The sequence below is a fragment of the Schistocerca serialis genome, chromosome 4 (assembly GCF_023864345.2).
Source record: "Schistocerca serialis cubense isolate TAMUIC-IGC-003099 chromosome 4, iqSchSeri2.2, whole genome shotgun sequence".
NCBI classification, from domain to species: domain Eukaryota; kingdom Metazoa; phylum Arthropoda; class Insecta; order Orthoptera; family Acrididae; genus Schistocerca; species Schistocerca serialis.
Window position 1 is genome coordinate 825,634,408 of NC_064641.1, and position 23,913 is coordinate 825,658,320.

Sequence of the window (23,913 nt, forward strand, 5' to 3'; positions counted from 1 at the left end):
GTGACAGACGCCACACCAGTATTGGAAATGCCAGTGTAAACAATGAACAGGTAATTACAATCAGGGATCCCCAATACGGGTGCCATTGTACTGGCAATATCAATGCCTCAAAGGCAGCATGTTGAGATTCACCCCATACGAGTTTTTTCCCTCTCTACATAATTGATTAATAGGAGCCACTATCTGCGAGAAATACAGTATGAACCTTTGAAAGAAATTTACGAAGCATGTAAAATAGGAAGTGGCCGTCTTGTCCTATGGAACCAGAAACAAATGAATGGCCTTTGCACAGGTGTGGTCGTAGTCAACCCCTTTCCAAGATACGGTGTGTCCCAAAAAGGATATTTCGTCCCGGGCCAAAGTTACTTTGGTGGCTTTAACAGTTGGACCCACTTCCCATAGACACCTGAACACCTGCCAGATGTGGACACATTGCTTCACAAAACTGCCACTGTACACGTCTACGTCATCCAAATAATTATAAACAAACTTGACTACAAGTCCGACAAGACTGCCGCACCTGTGGCCAGCTCAAAGGGAACCTATTAAATGCAAAGAAGCTGTAGCTGGTACAGAATTCTGTTACAGGCTTAGACTCCTCTGCCAAAGGGATTTGATAGTAGGCCTGGTTTAAGTCCAGAACTGTAAAAACTTTGTCCCCCGCAAACCACACAAAGCAGGTGTGTAATTCTGGGAGTGGGACAGACTCAAGCACAATGTTCTGATTTTAATGTTGGTAATCAACTACAGAACTAAACGACTCCCCATGGGGCTTAGGAATCAGAAGTATAGGCACAGCATAAGAAGAGGTAGAAAGACTGATGACACAATCAGCAGGTAACTGTTCAGTGACCTTACACATTTGGTACGTTTTAGGTGGTGATAACCAGTAGGGAGTCAGATGCACTGGGTGCTGTTCCATGAGCTGGATCTGGTGTTTGATTCTATTATTTACTCTCAACATATTACTTAACGCTTCCGGAAAGTCATCCAAAACTCTCATTAATTGGGCAGCTTGATCTCTGGATAAGCGACTAATATCAACTCTTGCTTGCTATGCACTCACTCTACATGCATGCCTTTGTGTCAGTGCCACTGACACAAAACTTAATTCTCCTATGGCCTAAATTTAAAATAAAAATGGCCATCTGCATAATATACCAAGCACTGGATCAATTGCCTATAATCACCACACAGAAGGAGCTTCACCACCAAATTTTAACAACGAAGAACACAAATGCCCATGAGAAACCCTGTGCACTCAGTTTGAATCGAGCCTGACCAGTGACATTAAAGGGATTGCCATATGCCGCATGACACACTTGACTAATCACACTTAGCTCCAGCAACTTGGCCAATTGTGTGTAACGTTTATATTACACGTGATCCAAAAAGGAGATATTAATCCTGGAATCCAGCAGAGCACATACAGTTTCACTTCCTAACACTGAGCACACATAGGGCAGCCTCCCACCCCACATGGCGCAAACCCTACAACAACCTAGCGGGAGCCTTCTTCATAAAGCAGAACGTGCCCCTAGCTTCTGGCATCAGCTTTTCATTCGTATACCGTTAGGTATTGGACTATCTCTGGCAAAATGCCCAGGCTTCCCGCAATGGTCGTGCACAGCCTCAATAACAGGATGTGACTTACCAGATTTGACTTCACACATATTATTTACCATGCCCAGGTCATTGCTCAGATTTAGTTCTGTCGCCCCCTCCTCCTTCCCTGCCTCAACACGTCACTCCCTCCCAACCCAGCCCCCCTGTTTATGGTTAGTGTAATTAATATTCTCTATTTCAACCAAAGGCTTGTCTAAATCGACAAAGCACTCTGGCTTTTTCACTAAATGATATCCTGGGCCTGTCCTCTGCTGTTATACATTCCAAGATATTTGTTGCCGCTTGTTCTTTAGAGATCTCAACACACAATGTTAATATGCCGAGAACCACTTCATTAACATAATGAGCCAAAGGCTCATCCTTGCAATGTACCCGGTGTACATGTAGGTCTTCCAAATCCTTCTTTTGCACGATGTATTCCACCATTCAATGCTTCTGCATTTATCCTAACCAAATGGGCTACTGCCAAGAGATACATAAGTTGTAAGAGTACCCAATAATCATCCTGTAATACGTTAGGGTGTTCATGTAACCTAACCGCAGTCACAACAATTCAGTTAACTGATCGGTACTATCTACTGGTGAACAGCCATCATTGGGTTGGGCAACATACCGAATGGCCTGCTGATTTTTTGTTCATGTCAGCCCTCACTAATATTAACTTCAACAACCTGTTCCAATTTAGAAATCATATTTGCTGTTGTAAGGCCACAGCCTCATCCTGCAACCTCTGTACTTCGGACAAAACTGAGGGATGCCTACTAATACTACATATGTCATGAATTGTATTAGTCAGGTGGTCCACAAGGGCACACACTTAGGAAATCTGTCTTTGAGATGGGGAGTCAATTTTAAAACCTGATAAATCGTCCTGAAGGTCACTCAATAAACTTTTACAGAATTCAACAATTTCCCTCATCTTACCCACTGTCTCGGCAGAGGTGTTTGCTAGGGCAGTCAAGGAAGCATGCAGGCATTGACAAAGTTCCACTATGCTGCCCTCCATGTTTTGTTTACAAAAGCATAGCTTGTATTGCAGGCACAGTTTTCTAAGACTTACCACACCTATGACCTTCGTGACTGCGGGGAGTTTTAACACAACGATAACACAAATAGAATAAATATACTGATGGCTATGCTGTCACCAGTGTGTAGTTTGTATCCTTACGCCCACACCATGCTCTGTTACCATTTATAGATAACAGCAGGGCACAGGGCTGCTGGAGTGTAATGGCCGAACCTATATTTGAATACAATATAACTATATACTTTATTCTTATTATCTTTATTTTATATTCTGTAACAATATTCTTTATTTACCAGTGTTGGACACTGGTAACAAATAGACATCTCTATTACAATAGCTGGCCCTTAGCATATAAAATTTAAAAAAGAAAAAAATACAGTGAATAACACTTGGGATCAGAAGACGTACATATATGCCTCAGTTCAAAACAAGTTAGCATAGCAATCGTTACAAGACATTTTAAATGCAAAGTGGTAGTGGGGGGGATTTCAAGTAGAATGATATTTCAAACTAAATTTAGAACAGTTTCCAATTTCATAAATCATATGCAAAAGGAGTGTCAAAGACTCAACCAGTACCTCTGAAAAGGGGAACTTGAAGCAAAACACAATTCCCCAAAAATTAAATTGACCAAAATTACTGCAAGGAAAATCTTTTACTCAACAGGTTAATTTATCACACCTCTGGCCAGTTGGTCCCAGTAGAATCAGAATTCTTTAATCTTAACTTAAAATAGTATGACTAACAAACTATAATTTAAAGAGAAAGTACTTTTTTGAGAACATACAATACATCAGTTATTGTGCCATTCCACTACAGCACCATTCAGAGAGCGTGGCTCAGCTGACTGCACTGGTCGGCGCCAATGCCCGAGACAGTGCTAAAAATGACACAGACAGAATAAGTCCCAATCTACAACATATAAAAAGCAATAAATTTACAGCCAAATGTGATGGTACTTGCCAAGCCCCCAAGCTTTAGGAAGCATCATTATAAAATACAACAACTTCCTATTAATTAACAAGTGAAAGCCAGGAATTTTTTAAAAATAAATCTCGACACTGGCAGATGTTGCAGTTCATATGACCAGCATAAATCTATCTTTAAACTGCAATCCAGGAAAGTGAAAATCAATGAAACTACTACTCTGGCTTTCTTACACAGCTGCAATCAAAGCAGGCCATGAATCAATACTTGCTTAAATAAGACAATACATGGAAGCACTAGGTAATAAAAAAATAGACCAACCTAAGCAACTACCAATTTTCTATAAGGTGAACCAGATAACTTTGTAATCCTACAGTAATTATAATGGCTCATCCGAATTAAAACAGGTTAAGAATAATGATAGAGTTACTGGGCTTGCTGTGGCTTCACACTAGGACACCGTAAATAGTACATGCCTTTCAGAATGATTGCCAAACCACTTCAAAGGCTCAACCGTTAGCAGTAGCCTCATAAATAGGCACAACCAACAGGTTATGCTGAGCCAGAACAATAATGCAGTGCAATCAAAGCACTGTATGGTTTCTAACAAGAAATGGGCTGACAAGAACTTATTAGTTTGGGTGACAGTACTTACAGCAGCAAGAAACTCACCCGCAAAAAAAGGGTGCAGTTGTCAGCAAGAGTGAGAAGACTGAAGACTGTGCGATGCAATGGGACAGGACACGGCTGCACCCAGGCATAAACTGCTCACGGACAGCAAGGGCTTACATTGTGGACACTGCCAGCCCCAGTTCAACTGAGCCAAGACCTCGCACCATGCAGTCCAACTCAGCTGTGGCTCTCAGATGGCTTGCCACTCTTCGGCATGTTTGTGCTTGGCTACTATGGGTCCCCAGGCTTTGCAGCATCTTTCCCCTTCCATGCTGCACATGTGTCCTATTGCTATTCTTTTTCCCCCCTTGGGGAACATTTCTGAAATGTGCTGTGCATATTCAATCAGCGATATCAGAACAGTCTCTCCACTGTCTTTCTTTCCTCCTCTTGTTTTTTTCTTTCTTCTTCTCCTATCCTTCCTCTGCTTCAGCGTTTGAAGAAGTTCCTCTTCTTCTTCTTCTTCTTCTTCTTCTTCTTCTTCTTCTTCTTCTTCCGTGTGCACTCCTGAAGGCCAACCCACCTTCAGACGAACAACAGGTGACTGGGTAATGTGTAATTCCCAGCCCCAGGTTGACAGGTAGGGTTTGCACAAAAAACCCCTGGTCAAGGTCAACCCAGGGAGGGGTGATTGCATGAGCTGCTACCTTCCTAAATTGCTGATTGGTCTATCTGTCAGGTGCTCAGGAGGTGTGACCTGAGATGTGAACAATCACCTAAGGCCCCGAGTTGGAAGGAGTGTGCCATTGGAGATGCTGGCAATTTTGAGGGATTTTCTTGCATTGAGCCAATCATCTTTTTCCACCGTCAACGTCTACCAAGTGTAAACAGAATGAGGTTAATGATTCAGAGACCTCTAGCTTCACCACGGTTCCTCGTAGTTTCGTGTACTGATGATGCTCAGTCATTTGCTACGGTCAATCGTTTATTATTCAGAAAGGTGTTGATGGAGTTGCTGGCCCTGTGAAATCCTGCTCCCATTTATAAAATGGGACTTTGCTTTAGGGGACTACTTTGATTCTCAAGCACACCACCTGCTGGCAGCTTAGTGCACCCACTGCTATAGTGTTTGTGTTGAGGTCCATTGAATGGTGAATTCTTCCCGTGGTGTTATTTACACTAGACTGCTCGATAGTCTGACTGAGGCAGAAATCCAAACGTACTACTCCGATCAGGGTGTCATTACAGTCCATCGGGTAATGAAAAAAGCAGATGCAGCCTTAGTGCCCACACACACTCTTTTTCTCACTTTTGATACAGTGGTGCTTCCCTCAAAGATCAAAGGAGGCTTTGAAGTTATCACAGTACGACTGTACATTCCAAACTCGATGCACTGCTACCAGTGGCATCATTACAACCACACTCGAGAGGCCTGTTGACATCCAGTCGTACATGTAACCTGTGGTAGGGATGCTCACGAGGGCTATTGTCTGCCTCCTCCTCCCCTCTCTCTCAACTGCAATGGCAACCATGTCACCACCTCCTGAGATTGTCCCGTGTATTTTGATGAGTGGGCTGTCCAGTAGGTCCGGGCGAAGGAAAAAGTGCTTTACCCGATCGCTTCGAAGTTGTTGGCCAGCTGGAAACCCTGCATTCTACCATCTGGCACCTATAGTACTGTTCTTGCTACATCTTGTTTCATGAAGGACTTAGTCATGCAGACATGTGACCTCAAATTTAGCACTGCTGTTGTGGAATCGTTCAACGTCATGGTAGCGTCACAGTCTCTCCTCCAGCTATGCAACAAGCCATGAAAATTTCACCTCATGGGGTGAAGTCACTTGCTACACAACCAGCAGGCCAGCAAGGACAGAAGGAATACTCTTGCAAAGTTCCTAAGTCCCTCCAGCCAACAAACAACTGAGTCTTCCTCTGCCAATCGGAAATTCTCCAAGAAGTCAAATAAAGGGGGAAAGTCTTCTCCTTCACCAACAAGGAGATCCTCTTCAGTGGTGTTGCCACATGATACCCTCACTCGCCCAAAATCTGTCACTGGTGTCACCTGACTACCTGGCTCCACGCCGTTGCAGTTTGCATTTTCCTTCCTCACATGACCTTTTCCCTTTGTACCATTTACATCCCTACATCTTCGATATTGCCAGGGTAGACTTTTTCCAGGTTATTGGACTGCTTCCCCACACTTTTCTGCTGCTTAATGCGCGCCATCCCCGGAACCTGTCAGAGAGGTGTCCTCTTGGCTGACCTCAGTCAACTTAACCTCATCTGTCTTAACACTGGAGCACCCATGCTCCTTTCAGACTCCACGCACACCTATTCCCATCTGGACCTATTCTTCTGCACTGCCCAGATTGCCCATCGCCTTGTGGTCCATTCTCTCTGACACATACTCGAGCGACCATTTCACGTGTGCTATCCATTTGCTGACTCCTACCCCACCTATGTGTACACCCAAATGGCAGCTTTCTAAGGCCGACTGGAGGCTTTACTCCTCACTGGCGACCTTCCATGAACATCATTTCCCCAGTTGTGATGACCAGGTAGAAGATCTTACAAACGTCATCCTTACAGCTGCAGAGCGTTCCATTCCCCGCAATTCCTCTTTACCACACCTTCTCCCGGTCAGTTGGTGGAGTGAGGTGTGCCACGATGCAATTCGTGCACTCAGAAGTGCTCTTCACGTTTTTAACCATCATCCTATGATGGCAAACTGCATTCATTATAAACAGCTGTGTACACATTGTTATTGCATTCCTTGGCATAGCAAAAAAGCTAGCTGGATCTCATTTACTAATTGTTTTAAAAGTACCCATTCTTCTTCCATTGTGTGGGCCAACTTCAGACTGCTCTCTAGGACCAAGGTCCATTCTTCAATTTCTGGCCTGACCATAGCAGACAATATCATTGTGGACCCTATTGCTGTCTCCAACACCTTGGGCTGCCATTTTGCGGACATTTCAGGCTCCTCCCACTATTGCCCTGCCATCCTCCATCAGAAATGAGCGGAGAAGGCTCGGGCGATACCCTTGTCTTCTCAGAATAGTGAGTGCTACAATACTGCCTTTACGATGAGGGAGCTAGATAATGCTCTCACTTCATCTCGAACCTCTGCCCCAGAGCAAGATGATGATCACATTCAGATATTGCAGCACCTTTCTGTTGCAGGCAAGCAGTTTCTCCTTCATGCAGGCAACTGCATCTGGGTAGAGGGTGCCTTTTACTCTAGCCCATTTTATAGTCTGTATGCAGAAGCTGCCGAACTGCCACTGTCCTACTGCTGTGAACTCCTCCTCAGCACATAGGCCTTTTGTTTGCCATGAGTGGCCACCCGTCCTGTACCACCTCCTTCGATGACTCATTTGATCGCCAGTATTGGGCGCGTCCCTCTTCTGTTACCTCCTGGAGTTTGCTTTCGGCTCTTGCTCCTTCAGCTTAACCTCACGCTGCCTGCCACTTTCCCGATAGGTGTAAACCCTTCACCACCTTTCCTTTGTGCAGTGGGCCGTGTTCACCTAGGACTTCATTCGTTTCTTAAGGTCTCTACTCCAGCCTCGCTCTTATCACCTTCAGTTTCACATCCTTCGTATGGAACTTCACGATAGTATCTTTGTGTACACTAATGGCTCTTGGACTGTCCGTAGTGTTGGATGTGCCTTCGTCATTGGCACCGACTTTTATCGGTATCAGTTTCCAGAACACTGCTCAGTATTTACTGCAGAGCTCCTCGCATTGTATCAGGCCACACAATACATCTGGCGACACAGGCTTTTCAATTGCGTCATCCGTTCTGACACTCTGTGTCTTTCAAAGCCTCTGTGTGCTGTACACTGTCCGTTCCGTAGTGCGAGTCCAGGAAAACTGTCACTTGCTTATTCTTGATGGAGCCACTATAATGTAATGTGGGTTCTTGGCCTCGTTGGTGTGACAGGAAATGAGGCCATTGACGCAGCTGCCAAGGCTGCAATCCTTGTACCTCAACCCGCTAGTTCTTACAATGCCTTTGATGAACTCTGTTGCCATCTGGCATCACCAATGACTCTCCCGTCAAGGGAACAAGCTCCTGGTTATTAAGCCTTTCCCAGCAGCTTGGACGACCACCTCTCAGCCCTCTTGCCGTGAGGAGATCATTTTAGCCAGGTTGCGTATCGGGCACTGTCTTTTTAGCCATTGCCATTTGTTAAGTGGTGCTTCCCCCATTACTTTGTACCCATTTCCCTCAACCTGTAATTGTGCACCATTTCCTGATGGGAAGTTCTTTTTTTTAACCACTTATGTCCACGTTTGTGTTTGCCATCTGAGTTACTGGCCGTTTTCGTGTATGACACGTGGGCTGTCGACCTCATTTTACTTTTTATCTGTCATAGCAATATGACAAAGGAAATTAAACTTTAGTTCAGGACCTCTGTTTCTCTATGGTATATTTTATAGACCTTTCTCCTGTTTTCAGCTGTCTTCTCTTTCATTGATTGGGATTAATGTATAGTCGTTTTTAACTCCTCTATTTGTCTTCGTTTCCATTTTCTACAGTTATGGCATGGGCATTTATGACTCTAGTTATTTTTGCTCCCAAAAACAAAACAAAAGAAACAAAACTCAGCTGTGTCGCCCTCTGCATCACATCGAGCCAACAGTGACCCTGCCTTGCTGAAGTGCTGGCTGCCATCCCCAGCCACATTCGCGTCACCACTTGGCACACGGGCATACTGCCCTCACCCAGTCGTACATGTAACTCTCTCTTTCACCTTTTTGGAAACATCCCCCAGGCTGTGGCTAAGCCATGTCTCCGCTATATCCTTTCTTTCAGGAGTGCTAGTTCTGCAAGGTTCGCAGGAGAGCTTCTGTAAAGTTTGGAAGGTAGGAGACGAGATACTGGCAGAAGTGAAGCTGTGAGTACCGGGCGTGTCGTGCTTCGGTAGCTCAGATGGTAGAGCACTTGCCCGCGAAAGGCAAAGGTTCCGAGTTCGAGTCTCGGTCGGGCACACAGTTTTAATCTGCCAGGAAGTTTCAAGCTCTATTTTAATAAATCCTAAAGTATCTGTAACACAAATGTGTCTTTGTCAGCACTTTCGGCTTTGAAATGATTTATATTTACTTGCGGTCTTGTATCACATGCAAGTATTATGGAAATGTGGCAATTTCGTAAATAAAATTGTATGTTCACAGTAACGAAAAATTATGTTGGCAGAAGTGGAAAGAGGCATTATCATTACCAAGAGGCATTGCAGTGCCATAAGTTTTTTGCCATTGCACTTTAAGCTACTGGAAGTAGTGAGATGACGTTTGATGGAGAAGTATTCTTAAGATTTACTTATTGATTTTCAATCTGGCTACTTGTAGTTTTGTCGCAGAGATGCTAAACATGTGGCCTTCAGGGAGATTGGAATGACAAGCAGAAGCAGCCTTCACTTTACAGGTGACCACATTACCTCAGAACTAGTGAACAGATGTGTATTTGACTCTCAGTTATTGCCCCTGTGTTGGCTAGGACAGATAAATTGCAGTGTGAGTGACAGGATTATTTGCTGTTTCCACCTAGACTGACTTTACTGTAACCAAAACGATTAATTGATAACCTTATGTCACACCTAAAGTGAATGGAAATGTTGGGAAAAATCAACGGAATTTAGCAGAATAATTCTTTATTAACCAGGAAGTAACTCATCAGTCAGAGTTGCCAAACACATTCTACTTTGTTGCCAAGATTTAATTATATTACCAGCAGGAAGAATACCAGCTGGAGTGTTCCTGGAGCGGGTTCAGAAGTTACTACAACTTGGATCACAAAGATACGGCTGCACGATTGGCAAAATACCAAAAGTATATCTTACTGAGTTTTATTCCCATTACTGTAACTAGGTTTAGGGACTAGAATGTAGATACTAAAATAATACTCAGTGTGAGACCAGAGTTTATCCTGGCATATACAGTGTTCAAATAACATATGGAAATGCAGCCAGGTGACATTGTTGACAACCACTGATATTTTGACAGGAGCACACCTTGCTATTTTCAAGGCATAACTGCAGGATGTGCTCCTGTTGAAATATCGGCAGTTGTTCCCATAAGTTATCTTGTGACCTCCCCCCTCCTCCTTTCTCTCTCTCTCTCTTGCTCTGTCGTCGTTGTTTTCTTCTTTTCTCCTCGGCTGTCCAAACCCGCTTCCTTCGTTGTCCCACGGCTATATCTCAGGGTTTTCAACAAAAGGGAGGGAGAAGGGGGCATATATGTGGTTGATCACGATGATGTAGTGCAGTGTGAGAGTTTCACCCTTATCTCCGTTTTGGGAAGATTGATGACTAAAGTTGAAACATTTCTCTAAAAAGGTAAGTGCTCTCTTTCTTCAAAAGGTGAAAATTGTAGTGTAGACTATAATTTTTATTTATCTACTAAATTGAAGGAATACGACACAGTTAATAAAGTTCCAACTTTGGATGAAGTTTATTGATCCCAAGGAGCTGAAACAAAACTTATCCGTTCCAAATTTCATTCTCAACGAGAATAGTCAGTTTTCTGGTGTGCATGTAGTGGTCACCAATGATTGAAAAAATCGTTCTCGTAATTCCATTACAATCTGTTTATTGGTTCCTAACCAACATATCGATCAATCGACTATTCCGTGATTAATATATGTCATATTCAAACAGTAAATATATGTTGTATTCAAACAAATCAAACCCCATTCACTGTAAGCACCAAGAACAATTACTATAACCTCCAATAATTCTTTAATAATTATTACAAAGTTAATGTCAAGAAATTACAAGGAATATCAGTAGCTTACCGCATATCTCAAACTTTGCGCCGTTATTTCAAAAGTCCGCGCTCGATCTGTTTATAACAAAGTTTGGTCGTGGCTCTCTAGAATGTTTTCCAAAACAACTACGGATCACGGATTATCAGTTTCACGTGAATTCTTTAAAATTAAAGAGGACCCGCACTCGACTGCAACTTGTCTGCGCACTTGAGCAACTCAGATGTTGTTATCTTTATCAACAAAAAAAAAGACATGCGTAACGCAGCATTGTGATCTGCTATGTCCAAAAAGAAAAGAAAAGAAAAAGCCCTCATTCTTATACAGTGTCAATTGCTCAGCAAAGATTGCACTACAAAAAAATCTCAACTTGAGATGACGTCAGGCGTTACTACCTGTTTTGACTCTCCTACTCTCACGTGACACAAAGTATATCTGACTTTAATGGACATCCCAACAAAATTATTGCTTAAAGATTCCGTGGGCTACTCGGACGAATACCCATGTAATGCTACAATCTGAATAATGCTCAAATGCACCAACTGCAGAAAATCAACCAGTCAAGTTAAACAACAAAATAAATGCAAAGAAAACAGGAACAACTTGAACAAAACTTTCTGTGCAGCATCATATAATATTCACACCATGAGACATGAAGAACGTGTTGGCTTTTTGGAACACCTATTGCAGAATGTCAAATAGGACATACTCGGAATCAGTAAGAAGAGGCTCAAAGCTGAAGTGATTACTATCTGCAAGTCTGAGCATCTCCTGTTTCAGAGTAACTCACATGCAAATTTGCTTATTGGGCATAGCTTTGCCGATTCACAACAGGAGGAAATTTGCTGTCACCAAGATCACGTCCATTTCAGACAGACTGATCTACATCAACCTTGAGTTGAATGCTGAGATTAGCCTTCAAATCATTTGCGCCTACATTCCTATTTCCACCTCAACCTATGAAGAAATAGAACAGTTCTATGACGATCTGACAACAGCAAAAAATTCAGAAACTGACACATTTTTCTTAATACTTGGTGATCTTACTATCAAGATAGGAGTGAAGACCACAGATCATCATCCCTTCATTGGGAATTTTGGACTTTCTAAGCAAACCCAGATAGGACATATTTTGTTAACAATATTTTGTTAACAAAGAATGTTACTGAAGAAATTTTACAAGAAAAATCCGAAAAAGAGGTGATCCTAGAGAATCCCTGACAGCAAGGTTAAGAATGAAGGTGATTACATCCTCTTATTCAATAAGCAAATTTACTCAGATATGCCTGTCATAAATCTCTTCAAGAGAGGTAGTGACCATACGCCAGCTAGGCCAGGATTTATATTAACACTCATCTCGAGAGAAACCATATGATGGACAGGAAGAGCTGACCAACAATAAATAGTTGAAAGAGAAAAGAAATGAGATTAACAAGAAACTACCAACAGAAAAGTTAAGAGGAATATATCTGAACGAAAGACAGAAATTACCGGCAGTATTTGAACAGCAGTAATGAAAGCCAGTGCTCTGTAAAAACAGAAAAATCAGAGATTCAGCCTCGAAACGAAGTAAAGGCGAAACACCGACAGAAACACGTCCAAATATGGAGACCTCTACAAAAACATAAAGGATGTCGTCAGAAGAGATCGCTGAAATGGAAGGCTGATCGAGGAGAACATCAAAATCAAAGTCTTTACTGAAAGAGACAAGATTATAAAAACTATTCAGGACTTCCATTGGAAACCATACAGACAGTCACTGTAAAGCCAAAACTTGCATAAAAATGAGAAGTGGTAAATACTTATGAACTGCAATGTCCTGGTTGGACGGCACCTGCGTGAGGTGGTGTGTAGCCAGTGGCCACATTACGCCAAGGAAACTCTCGAGTATGAACTTTTCTGATCTTGACGCATCCATGAGTTTTTGCTATTGCAGGTGGGTTAGAAAGTGAAGCAAATTATCTTTGAAGTTACATCAGACTGATAACTTTAGCATACAGCAGAATGCTATTTAAAGAATAGATGAAATGGACTTGAACTCATGAATTAGTGTCTTCATTGCGCAACATTTACTACTAGCCCTTGAGCTGATACAGCACTGCGACAACTCAAGGAGGAGACAGCACTTCTTCCAGACTCTACAGCATTATCAAATTATCCATGTGGCCTGACTTAGAATTCTGAGGGGCAGCCACTTTTATTGGCCGCCTTCAGTGTCTGTGGTGATCAGCAAGGCCAGTGGTCAGGCTTTTTGTCTATGACTGTATATAACTGAACCCTGACTCATCGATATCAATTTTCTCCCCTGAAAACTTGCATTGTACACTTTGGTAGACTCAGCACTGTGCATATGTACACAAACTTTACTTCAGTAATGTACTTGAAGCCCATGGAGCTTCGAACTTTTGAGGTCAGCATCTCCTTAGGCACAGACTACACAGTTCTTCTCTGATGCTGCAAAGCTTTGATTTTTATCATGCTCAGACTATAGATGCGTTGCTTAATAGTCAGCAGCACCACCATCAGTACTGAGCTTGTTAGGTCCTGTCCATCTCAATGGTACGCAGTTGTCAACTGGAGCTTTCTGTGTGAGCCTTGTAGACAGTCTAGTGGTGGAAGCTGATGTCCCACCACTGAGGGTCAGATATCGACAGATCTTGGCGACCTGTGCAATTAAAATCTGTCAGATCACTACCTTTCCATGTTATTTGACTCTGTTTCACAACCAGCAGTTCGGACTTAAACTTTCTGGCAGGTTAAAACTGTGTGCTGGACCATTACTCTAACCTGGAATTTCATATCAGTGCACACTATGCCGTAGAGTGAAAATTCATTCTGGACGCTGTTCACACTGCTGATGAATCACCCAAAAAATGCATAGACCAACTGAGATACGATTGGAAGCTCTAGGCGAGGACCTCCAACTGCCCCCTTTTGTCTGTGTACAGTTCGCTCTTGCCACCCCTATGGTGCATACCCACTCCTATGATTTGTATGGACCTCTTTTAGGCCATAAGGAAAATGCTGATGCTGCCATTCTCAGACACCTGTTCCATTCTGTTCTCCACTGCTACACACGTTCAACACGTGTCTGAGAGAGCCATTAACCTGACTACTTCCCTACCCCAGATGCTTGTGGACAATGGGATAGCAGCTAAGAGTCATAGGGAAAAGTGGACGTTATTACAAAATTTAAAGCATCTCATTGTTCGGTGGCAGGTGTGGATGTGGGGGAAATACCTCTCACTGTGATCTGTGCAAAAAGTACGAGACTTGCAGAATGTAGACACATCAGCGAATAGAGCATCTCTCCAAGTTTTTAACTCAGCATACAGGTCAGCACCACTTGTGACACAAGTCAGTGTATGCATATAATGCATTGAAGCCACTGACACGATTTTCCCAGGAAAGTATGAGAGCAGCCCACTTTGGAAATATGTTCATTGGGTTGCCTATCTATAAGTCTGAACTAGTCTCATGCAACTGTAGAGAGTGGGTGATTTGTCTATGTATTCTGACATGCCTCACCCCTAGTAAAAGTACGCCACAGCACATATTAAGAATTGTAATGTGTAGCAATGCTCTATCCATTAATATGTCATTTTCTATATGTCCGGTAGTTCTTCGCACAGTTATCTTCTGAAACACTGGTGGTGTTTATGAGTATAGCGGGTGATGATTTTAAACAGGATGAGAAGCTGTGTCATTACAAGTATTGTCAAATTCAGCATTGATAAGGGAGAACTGTCTTGAAGCAACTTACTTTGATAAAATAATCATTTAACAATGAGAATAAATACCAATTGAATGCACCTCTAGGGTGATAAATAATGTATCTCGTATGCCTTATTTCAGCTAGTTGCAAATAGTTCCCACCTTCTTCATATTTAGAAGGGAAGATCAGAAAGTAACGCACAATAATTTTACTGCCAAAAAGTTTTATAGGTAACTAATCACAAATGGACTTACATAATTTACCTACTTATCTCTATAGTCGCCAATGTTCTCGACACATTTCTTCCATCATGGTACCAGTTTCAGTATGCAGTGTTTGTAGAAGTCCGATTGGTTGGAGTGTAGCCATCTGTGGACTGCTGATTACACTTTTGCATCTGTCACAGAGCTTTGACCAGCTAGGTATTTCTTCAAGAGACCAAACAGATGAAAGTCCAGCGGTACAAGATCTGGACTGTATGGTGGATTATACAGCACTTCCCACCCAAATTTGGCGATTTCCTCATGAACAGGAGCAGCAAGATGGGGGCAAGTATTGTCATGAAGAAGTTTGATACCATTAGCATTAATGTTGTGGCGTTTGTCACAAAGAGCACACACAACTTAACTAAAGTTTTCATGTAGGCTGCAGCATTCACAGTGGTCACGTTTTCAGCAAAGTTCACCAATAACACATCGTATATATCCCAGAACACTGTCTGAAGCACTTTCCTGGCAGCCTGAGCAACTTTCAGTTTTTTTTTTTCGAATTGGGAACCAGAATGTTTCCACTCCATAGAGGCCTGCATGGTGTGTAGTGGTATGCCCACGACTCATCACTAGTGACAATTCCTTTCAGAAAGTCATGCTCTTCTGCAGCATTAACTGATCCAAGCTTGTCATCATTCACTGACCCTTGTGGTTGCCTGTCAGGTTCTTAGACACCCAGTGAGCACTAATTTTACGAAATTTCAATATTTTATGAATAATATCATACATGACACTGTAGGAAATGTTGACTGGTGCAGTAAGTTTCACAGTTGTACATGCCAGTCATTACAAAATTGCTGCCTCAGTGGCTGTGGGGTTGCAGCTGTTTCTGGCCACCCAGAGTGTGCCGAATCGTTTAAGTCCACACAGACCTCTTCGAACAATGCACGCCACCTGGAGATGTTGCTACAGTCCATACAGTCGTCCCTGTGCATGCCATGCGTGTCCCTGTGAATTTCACTCAGTTTATGAGCTTTGGCCAAAAAATATCGAACTCTACTTTGCTGCTCTTCACAAGCTGACGGCAGTAATGTACACACCATGTTTTTTGATAAATCGGGATTCTCTTGTTAGAGCTGCACGTGAATACAAAATACCACTGTAGTGCAAATTTCAAACTGTATCATTGTGAAATTTCAATATTCCAGCTGTGATACCAGGGGAGGAAAAAGTTATTGTGCAATACTTTGCTATCCTCCCTTATTACTGGGGTTGTACCTCAGGAATGGAATAGTTTAATATGCCATCAACATAATTTTCTTCAAATGCTGAGCCATTACTCGATATTGCTGCACCACAAAGCAATTTTTACTTTATCCATTGCCATTTAGAAAAGATCATTAGATGAAGAGCAGTTGAACGGAATGGACAGTGTCTTGAAAGGAGGGTTTAAGATGAACATCAACAAAAGCAAAACGAGGATAATGGAATGTAGTCGAATTAAGTCGGGTGATGCTGTGGGAATTAGACTAGGAAATGAGACACTTAAAGTAGTAAAGGAGTTTTGCTATTTGGGGAGCAAAATAACTGATGATGGTCGAAGTAGAGAGGATATAAAATGTAGACTGGCAATGGCAAGGAAAGCGTTTCTGAAGAAGAGAAATTTGTTAACATCGAGTATTGATTTAAGTGTCAGGAAGTCGTTTCTGAAAGTATTTGTATGGAGTGTAGCCATGTATGGAAGTGAAACATAGACAATAAATAGTTTAGACAAGAAGAGTATAAAAGCTTTTGAAATGTGGTGCTACAGAAGAATGCTGAAGATAAGATTGGTAGATCACATAACTAATGAGGAGGTATTGAATAGAATTGGGGAGAAGAGGAGTTTGTGGCACAACTTGACTAGAAGAAGGGATCGGTTGGTAGGACATGTTCTGAGGCGTCAAGGGATCACCAATTTAGTACTGGAGGGCAGCGTGGAGGGTAATAATCGTAGAGGGAGACCAAGAGATGAATACACTAAGCAGATTCAGAAGGATGTAGGCTGCAGTAGGTACTGGGAGATGAAGAAGCTTGCACAGGATAGAGTAGCATGGAGAGCTGCATCAAACCAGTCTCAGGACTGAAGACCACAACAACAACAACATTAGATGAAACTCGAAATCAATTTCTTGAATTTCAGAGAATCAGATTCATCAATACCTGTGACTGTTTTACCTTGAAGAGTCTTGTCTGTACCACTCAGGAGTCAATTGACTGAGTTAATAAAGTTTCATTTTCTTGATGATGGTCTCCAATTTCCAACCCTTTTAGCAGTTTGGACCATTGTCAGTCCAGGATATTCTGACTCTGTTTCTAGAAATCCACATCTCAATGGCATTCATTGTTTTTGTAGCCCTTTTGAGAGTCCATACTTCTGGCCCATACAGGAAAACTGTGAAGACATATGACTTAATTAGCTTGTGAGGTTCCTCCTTGTTGCTCACTTCATTTCTTGTCGATTATGGCTTTTTTCATCATTAACCTTATTAGATTACTGGTTGGGTGTTCATTAAATACAGTGGACTGAAATGCCACTATTGGTTTATTATATCCTGAGTGGTGTTGTTAAATTGTTGTAATAAGTCATAACATGGAATTTGAATAAAACTTCAACTTTGATGAAGGCTTGAGTCTTAGACGACATTCCCTACTTGTGAGTTACTGTTAGACATTCTCCTGACACACAACCTGAAATTTAGTACTCTATTTTTCTTTCTTTTGAATACTTCCTCCAACCAAGCATTCATGATCGACCATGCCTGAAGACTGGACATTAACTACTGCAACACTAGTGCACGCTAAAAAACACTCAACCGTAAAACTCACTGTTGAACCGAGAGGTGTTTAACAAAGCATTATCACGACTCACAGAAGTTGTATTCTTTCCCATATTGATCATTATGCAACGACGATGACTTCATAAAGCTGTAGTTTTGTATGCATACTGAAACGATTTTTTGAAGAGATTTTGTAAATGCCTCATGTGCCTCTTCAACATGATATTTGATTTCAATTGAATGTGATTTGTCACTTCAGCCTATATTTGTTCTAATTTACCTATCTTATTTTTTTTAACATTACATTCATAACACTGATAAATTTTCACAGCAGTATGACTGGAACTTGCCGCATGTTGAAGGATTTTGAAGAAAGGCTGTCTAAATGCGCAGTCGATAAGAATGAAATTGCAGCAGTTCATCTGTTGATGAAGGACTGTTTTACAAATATTTCTGATGGCAATGTACCCACAGAAGCTGACCTGGGACAGTAAGTAACAATAAAACATTACTTCAGAGTGATGTGGCTAGATTTTACAGTAGTTACTGTTGATTATGTTGACAACTGTAACACTTGGTGTGACATGAAGAGAAAAAGAGTAAGTCTTCAGTGATTTGTCATGTAGAAGCATCTTATGATGGAGCCATAATTATTAAAATAGTTTAGTAATTTTGTTATGTAGGTGATTAATAATGAATCCTATTATTTGTGTGTCATGTTAGGTGCCTACACTTAAAATGGAAGTTAGAATATTTGAAAGACATAATAGGCCTGTAATAAATTTATAGAACTGCTGTGATTAAAAACATTACAGAAACAAATTCTATTTTGTTGTTCAAGTCTAGTGCAAATGAGTACAGAAAACAATCCTGGTATAGTGGTGTACAGCTTGACACAGTCACATCGATTAGTAAAATACTTCGGCATAATGCTACAACTGAACTCTACAGGCATTATTTCATAACTGAGCTTTTCACTTTCAGGATCTGACACTACGTCTTCAGTTGCAATTCATGTAGGATCCTACATCCTATTTTTTTTACCTGTGGCAATATGGGAAGTCCACGGCAACGTTGTTTCTTGAATTCTACTAGCATTCAGTTTGAGATTTAGCTCACAAGGTTATTAATTGCACACCATGATTCAAGATCTCATTCAGACATATGTAGGTAGAATGTACACAGAATGTTCCATCAATGGTTTGCAGATGCTGTTTGAAGTTATCGCTGTATTAAGTTGGAATCTACATACCACTCTTTGAATGCAGGCCCCTATTGTGACCAGAACCGAGGTTTGAATCTTCCTACACATTGGTCAGGGGGCCTGAAGGTGGGGTAATATACCGCCAAAACTGAAAGCCCAATAAAATAACAGTTTTGAAGTTACAGATAGACAGCTGAAAGGTATTTGATTTGACATTATATAGTGAACTGTCAAGGTTCCCATCTCTGAAAAGATGGACATACAAAGGCTGTTCAATCTAAAGCTGTTTAATAATGTGTGTTCACACTGAGGCAATGTGTGATATAGTTTATTGTAATGAAGGTCATGTGATGCAGTACTTATTGGTGCGGTATTTGTGTTCCCACTGGGATGATACAGTCTGCAATACAATACACGATGCGACCTGCATTATGACAAACAACAAGACAGGACAAGTTGTGTTTCAGGCTCAGTTGCAACCTTGAGTTCTTCTGTTTTGGTTTATCGATATTTAAAGCTCTAACAACTGAAAAAGAAAAGGAAATGCTGAGTGCACCTGTGCAACGCTATTAATGTCAAACATAGTTTGGCAATGGTCCCTTGTGAGTGCTCTCAACATGAACCAAATTCTGCAGAGTGAATACAGAACAGTTTCCACTTTTTAGAGCAACTAGTATCAACTGAAAAGCAGGACACAAATTTTTGGCTTGCTATTTCTCCTGCTGAGAAACTACTGATTACAATAAGATAAGTTAGTGAAAATGTGATCATTACATTAAAAATGCCACTATGAAGAATTTATTTTTAATAAGACCACATACTGTGGTACTTAACTCAGTGAAGTACATATATGGGTAATGAGTAAGATTTGAAAAGCTGCAACTGTTCAGTGAGTTATGGTAGAATATGATTCAGATTCACATGTACGTATAAGGAACATTGCCGGATCTGATGTAAATGAGTCACCATTGATGATGTAGAATTAGTGGCAAATTCTGTGTATGAATAGACAATGTTGTGTTAGAAATGGAAGAAGCCCATGATGATGTTGACGAAAATTACAGCATCTCCTTCTTGGTTTCATCTAGCTGCTCATTCAACAGCAGCAGAAATTTTGCATTTAGAGCTCTTCCCTGTCTGTCACTGGGTTTCGGGAGGTCTGTGAGCATGGACTGAAAAAACATCCAGTCAGACTCATCAGCCGATGACACCTAGAATCTTTTCATCTCATTAAAAAATACAAAAAAGACTTTGCATTTCTGTCGTGGCTACAGGTTCCTTGCATCATGCCCTGTGGTGGAATCTATGTACAATTTCTGCCACCAACACGAAGTGAACAAGGAAAAACATAGCTAGATGATTTAGTGGTTAGGACTCTGGAGTTGCACCCATGGGAGTGACTGTTGAAATTCTCATCTGGCCAACCAGATTTAGATTTCCATGGCTCCTCTAAATCACTCAAAGCAAATCCCTGGTTGTTTCCTTTGTTAAGCAAAAGCATCATTTCTGTCTCTGTTCAGAGCTTGCACTGCGATGGGACATTAAATACTAAAGTTCCCAGTGACACAAAACATATCCATTGGACATGGGATGGATTCAGTTATATATTAATGTTGCAACGTTGTTTGTGCTGCTGCTAGGGAGGTGCACACTGACAGGTATAAACTATAACTAAACGTAAGTTATGTCATTATTGTGCTATATAAAGCTAATTAAATACAAAAGTGTAAAATATATCACCTTTAATCAACCGGTTTGTATTCCAATAAACTAAAAAGCTATATGTGTGAGTGAGTGAGAGAGAGAGAGAGAGAGAGAGAGAGAGAGGGAGAGAGAGAGAGAGAGAGAGAGAGAGAGAGAGAGAGAGGGAGAGAGAGAGAGAGAGAGAGAGAGACACAGAGAGAGAGAGCGAGAGAGAGAGAGAGAGAGAGTCAATCAGATATAGTTTATAGTGTGTTTTCTTTTGTTTCCGGTGGGAGATCCTGAAAGCCGAAGAAACAAATGGCGTAACTTTTGAAGATGATCCTCTATATTTATGTAATGATACTGCAGTTATAGAAATGGAAATTAAATTAGTGAAAGAAGAAAGAGATGAAAATCTTGAAGTGTGTGATGAAATAGAGTGGACTTTGAAGTAAGAAATATTCAAACATATGGTCTACCGTAACTTTTTTATTCTTTGAATTATTTCTTAAATTGCTTAGCTTTTCATGTTATTGGTCACTGCTTAGCAACTAATACAGTACTATGGTACATATTAGCTTCTGCTAAACTCTAATTGTAAAAGCCTGTGGCTGTAATTAAAATTCTTTTATTACTAGGATGAAAAACTGTTAAAACACTAGCACTGGAATAGAGCAACAGTGTTGTTCATTTCTTAATTCTCAGTGGTTGTCCATGCGGTAGTTTCTATAACACAGCATTGTACACAGTTGTCTCACATTTTTGAAAGTAATACACTGTTTCGTATCTGTTTCTTTATTTGCATCTTTGATGTCCCTGGCACCAAATCTGGGAAGCATCATCTCAGGGTGAAGTGTTACATTCCATTTAGGCAAACGACATTTCACACTCTTTGTGTAGTATGAGGAAAGATGATCATGACAGAATAAAAATGTTCAAATGTGTGTGAAATGTTATGAGACTTAACTGCTAAGGTCATCAGTCCCTAAGCTTACACACTACTTAACCTAAATTATCCTAAGGACACACACACACACACACACACACACACACACACACACATACGCCCAAGGGAGGACTCGAACCTCCGCCGGGATAAGCCACACAGTCCATGACTCCAGTGCCTTAGACTGCTCGGCTAATCCCGCGCGGCATGACACAATAGTATTAAGTGGGAAGTAAGTTGTGGAATATATACTGTTTGTGGGTGTTTGTTTTTGTATGTGCAGATAGTAAACAGTAGGTGTGGAATACAAGAAAACGACAAGGTGTGATAGCAAATAAACCGGTTCACCTGCTGTGAATGGAGCCTTTTACTTTTTGCTGTTGCAGCTTGGCAGTTACTTGACTGTCAAAGAGCAACCACAATCTCCAAGAATGAAAGTACAAGATGGTTTTATGTCAAATGAAATATATTGTAATCTTGACTGTCGTGTTGAGGCTCCAACGTGTGTCTCCTAACAAGGGAACCTCCCCATCGCACCCCCCTCAGATTTAGTTATAAGTTGACACAGTGGATAGGCCTTGAAAAACTGAACACAGATCAATCGAGAAAACAGGAAGAAGTCGTGTGGAAGTATGAAAAAAATAAGCAAAATATACAAACTGGGTAGTCTATGCACAAGATATGCAACATCAAGGAAAGTATAAGCTCGCGAGCGCCGTGGTCCCGTGGTTAGCGTGAGCAACTGCAGTATGAGAGGTCCTTGGTTCAAGTCTTCCCTACAGTGAAAAATTTATTTTTTTATTTTCAGACAGTTATTATCTGTCCGTCCGATGCGATCACTTTTTTGGGAGTGATTATTACATCCACAAGAAATCCTAAATCGGGTAAGGTAGAAGAATCTTTTTACCCATTCGCCAAGTGTACAAGTTAGGCGGGTCGACAACATATACCGTCACCGGTGTCGTATAGAATATAGCAGACGCGTTTTCCTGTGGAGGAATCGGTTGACCTATGACCTTCAGATCAAACGTTTTCGGTTCCCATTGGATAGGCACGTCCTTTCGTCTACTAATCGCACTGTTTAGCGGTCGCAAAACACAGACACTAAACTTATTACAGTGAACAGAGACGTCAATGAACAAACGAACAGATATTAATTGTCTGAAAATAAAAAATTAAACTTTTCACTGTATGGAAGACTTGAACCAAGGACCTTCTGTTCCGCAGCTGCTCGCGCTAACCACGGGACCACGGCGCTCCTGTACACATATTGTCCTTGATGTTGCTTATCTTGCGCATGGACTACTCAGTTTGCATATTTTGTTTGTTTTTTTCATTCTTCCACACAACTTCTTCCTGTTTTCTCGATTGATCTGTGTTCAGTTTTTCAAGGCCTATCCACTGTGCCAACTTATAACTAAATCTGAGGGGGGTGCGATGGGGAGGTTCCCTTGTAAGTAAAGTTGTGTTCTACTCAAATTCACTGGTCACTCTGATGATCTGTACACCCATTCAAGGAAGTATATGTTTGGTAAAAGGAAAGCAGTGGACGTGCTTTTATGTGACATGAAAAGAAGTTATCTTCCTTTGCCCCAATAATAGCTGCAGAATGTGAAGAAGTGAAGCCTTTCCTTGGTTACATATGGGATTTCAGAGACACTGATTAGCAGGACCTCTACTTCATGAGAATCAACAAAGGCAACTGGATTAAAGCAAAAAGTAAATACATCAGATGTTATGTCGGGTCAAGATCTCATGAAATATTCTGACTCAGCTTTGACTACAAGGAGCGAGCCATCAGCTACATAAAACCCTAAATGAGAAAAACACTTCTACGGGTAAATTGATTTTTTAAATATATTCTGCCACTGTGAAGCACACTTTCCTATTACACGATCAAGATATGGGTTTACCTCTGTTCCTAACTGCATCTTTACTTAACAAGCCACCTTATGGCATGTGGTAAAGATAAATCACACAGCACTATTAATTTGACATATTACAGTTCCATTCACAGATGGTGTGTTGAGAGAGTGACTGCCATGAACCACATGTGCACTTTTGAACTCTCTGATCTTCCAGTATATTTATTTCCAGATATATACTTGGTAGACACTAGTATTGAAATACTCTCTCTCTCTCTCTCTCTCTCTCTCTCTCTAATGTCAACACTAGTCTCTCTGTGGTGCACAACACTTTGTTATAGCATCTGCCGCTAGAGTTGGATGAACATTTTAAAGTCTCTTTCACACGGAGTAATTGAATCTGAGTTGAAATTCATATCTGTTCTTTGCACCTTCTCTATTAAGCCTTCCTGGTTAGTGTCCCCAGAGTGATGAGTAATACACCAGAACCAGTTGAACAATTTTTGTACAT

At 41.3% G+C, this 23,913-nt stretch overlaps 1 protein-coding gene across 4 annotated transcripts in view; it reads left to right on the forward strand.

The window, feature by feature from the left end:
* The window catches only part of LOC126473422 (uncharacterized), a 120,199-nt gene that overhangs the window by 24,184 nt on the left and 72,102 nt on the right, over positions 1-23,913 (forward strand). The window contains exons 3-4 of one of the 4 annotated variants that reach the window (XM_050100454.1): positions 18,036-18,194; positions 20,881-21,042. In XM_050100454.1, coding sequence (XP_049956411.1) covers positions 18,036-18,194; positions 20,881-21,042 — 321 coding nt within the window. Of the gene's footprint in view, positions 1-18,035; positions 18,195-20,860; positions 21,043-23,913 lie in introns of those variants that run through there. The other 3 variants (XM_050100455.1, XM_050100457.1, XM_050100456.1) reach the window with 3 other exon arrangements.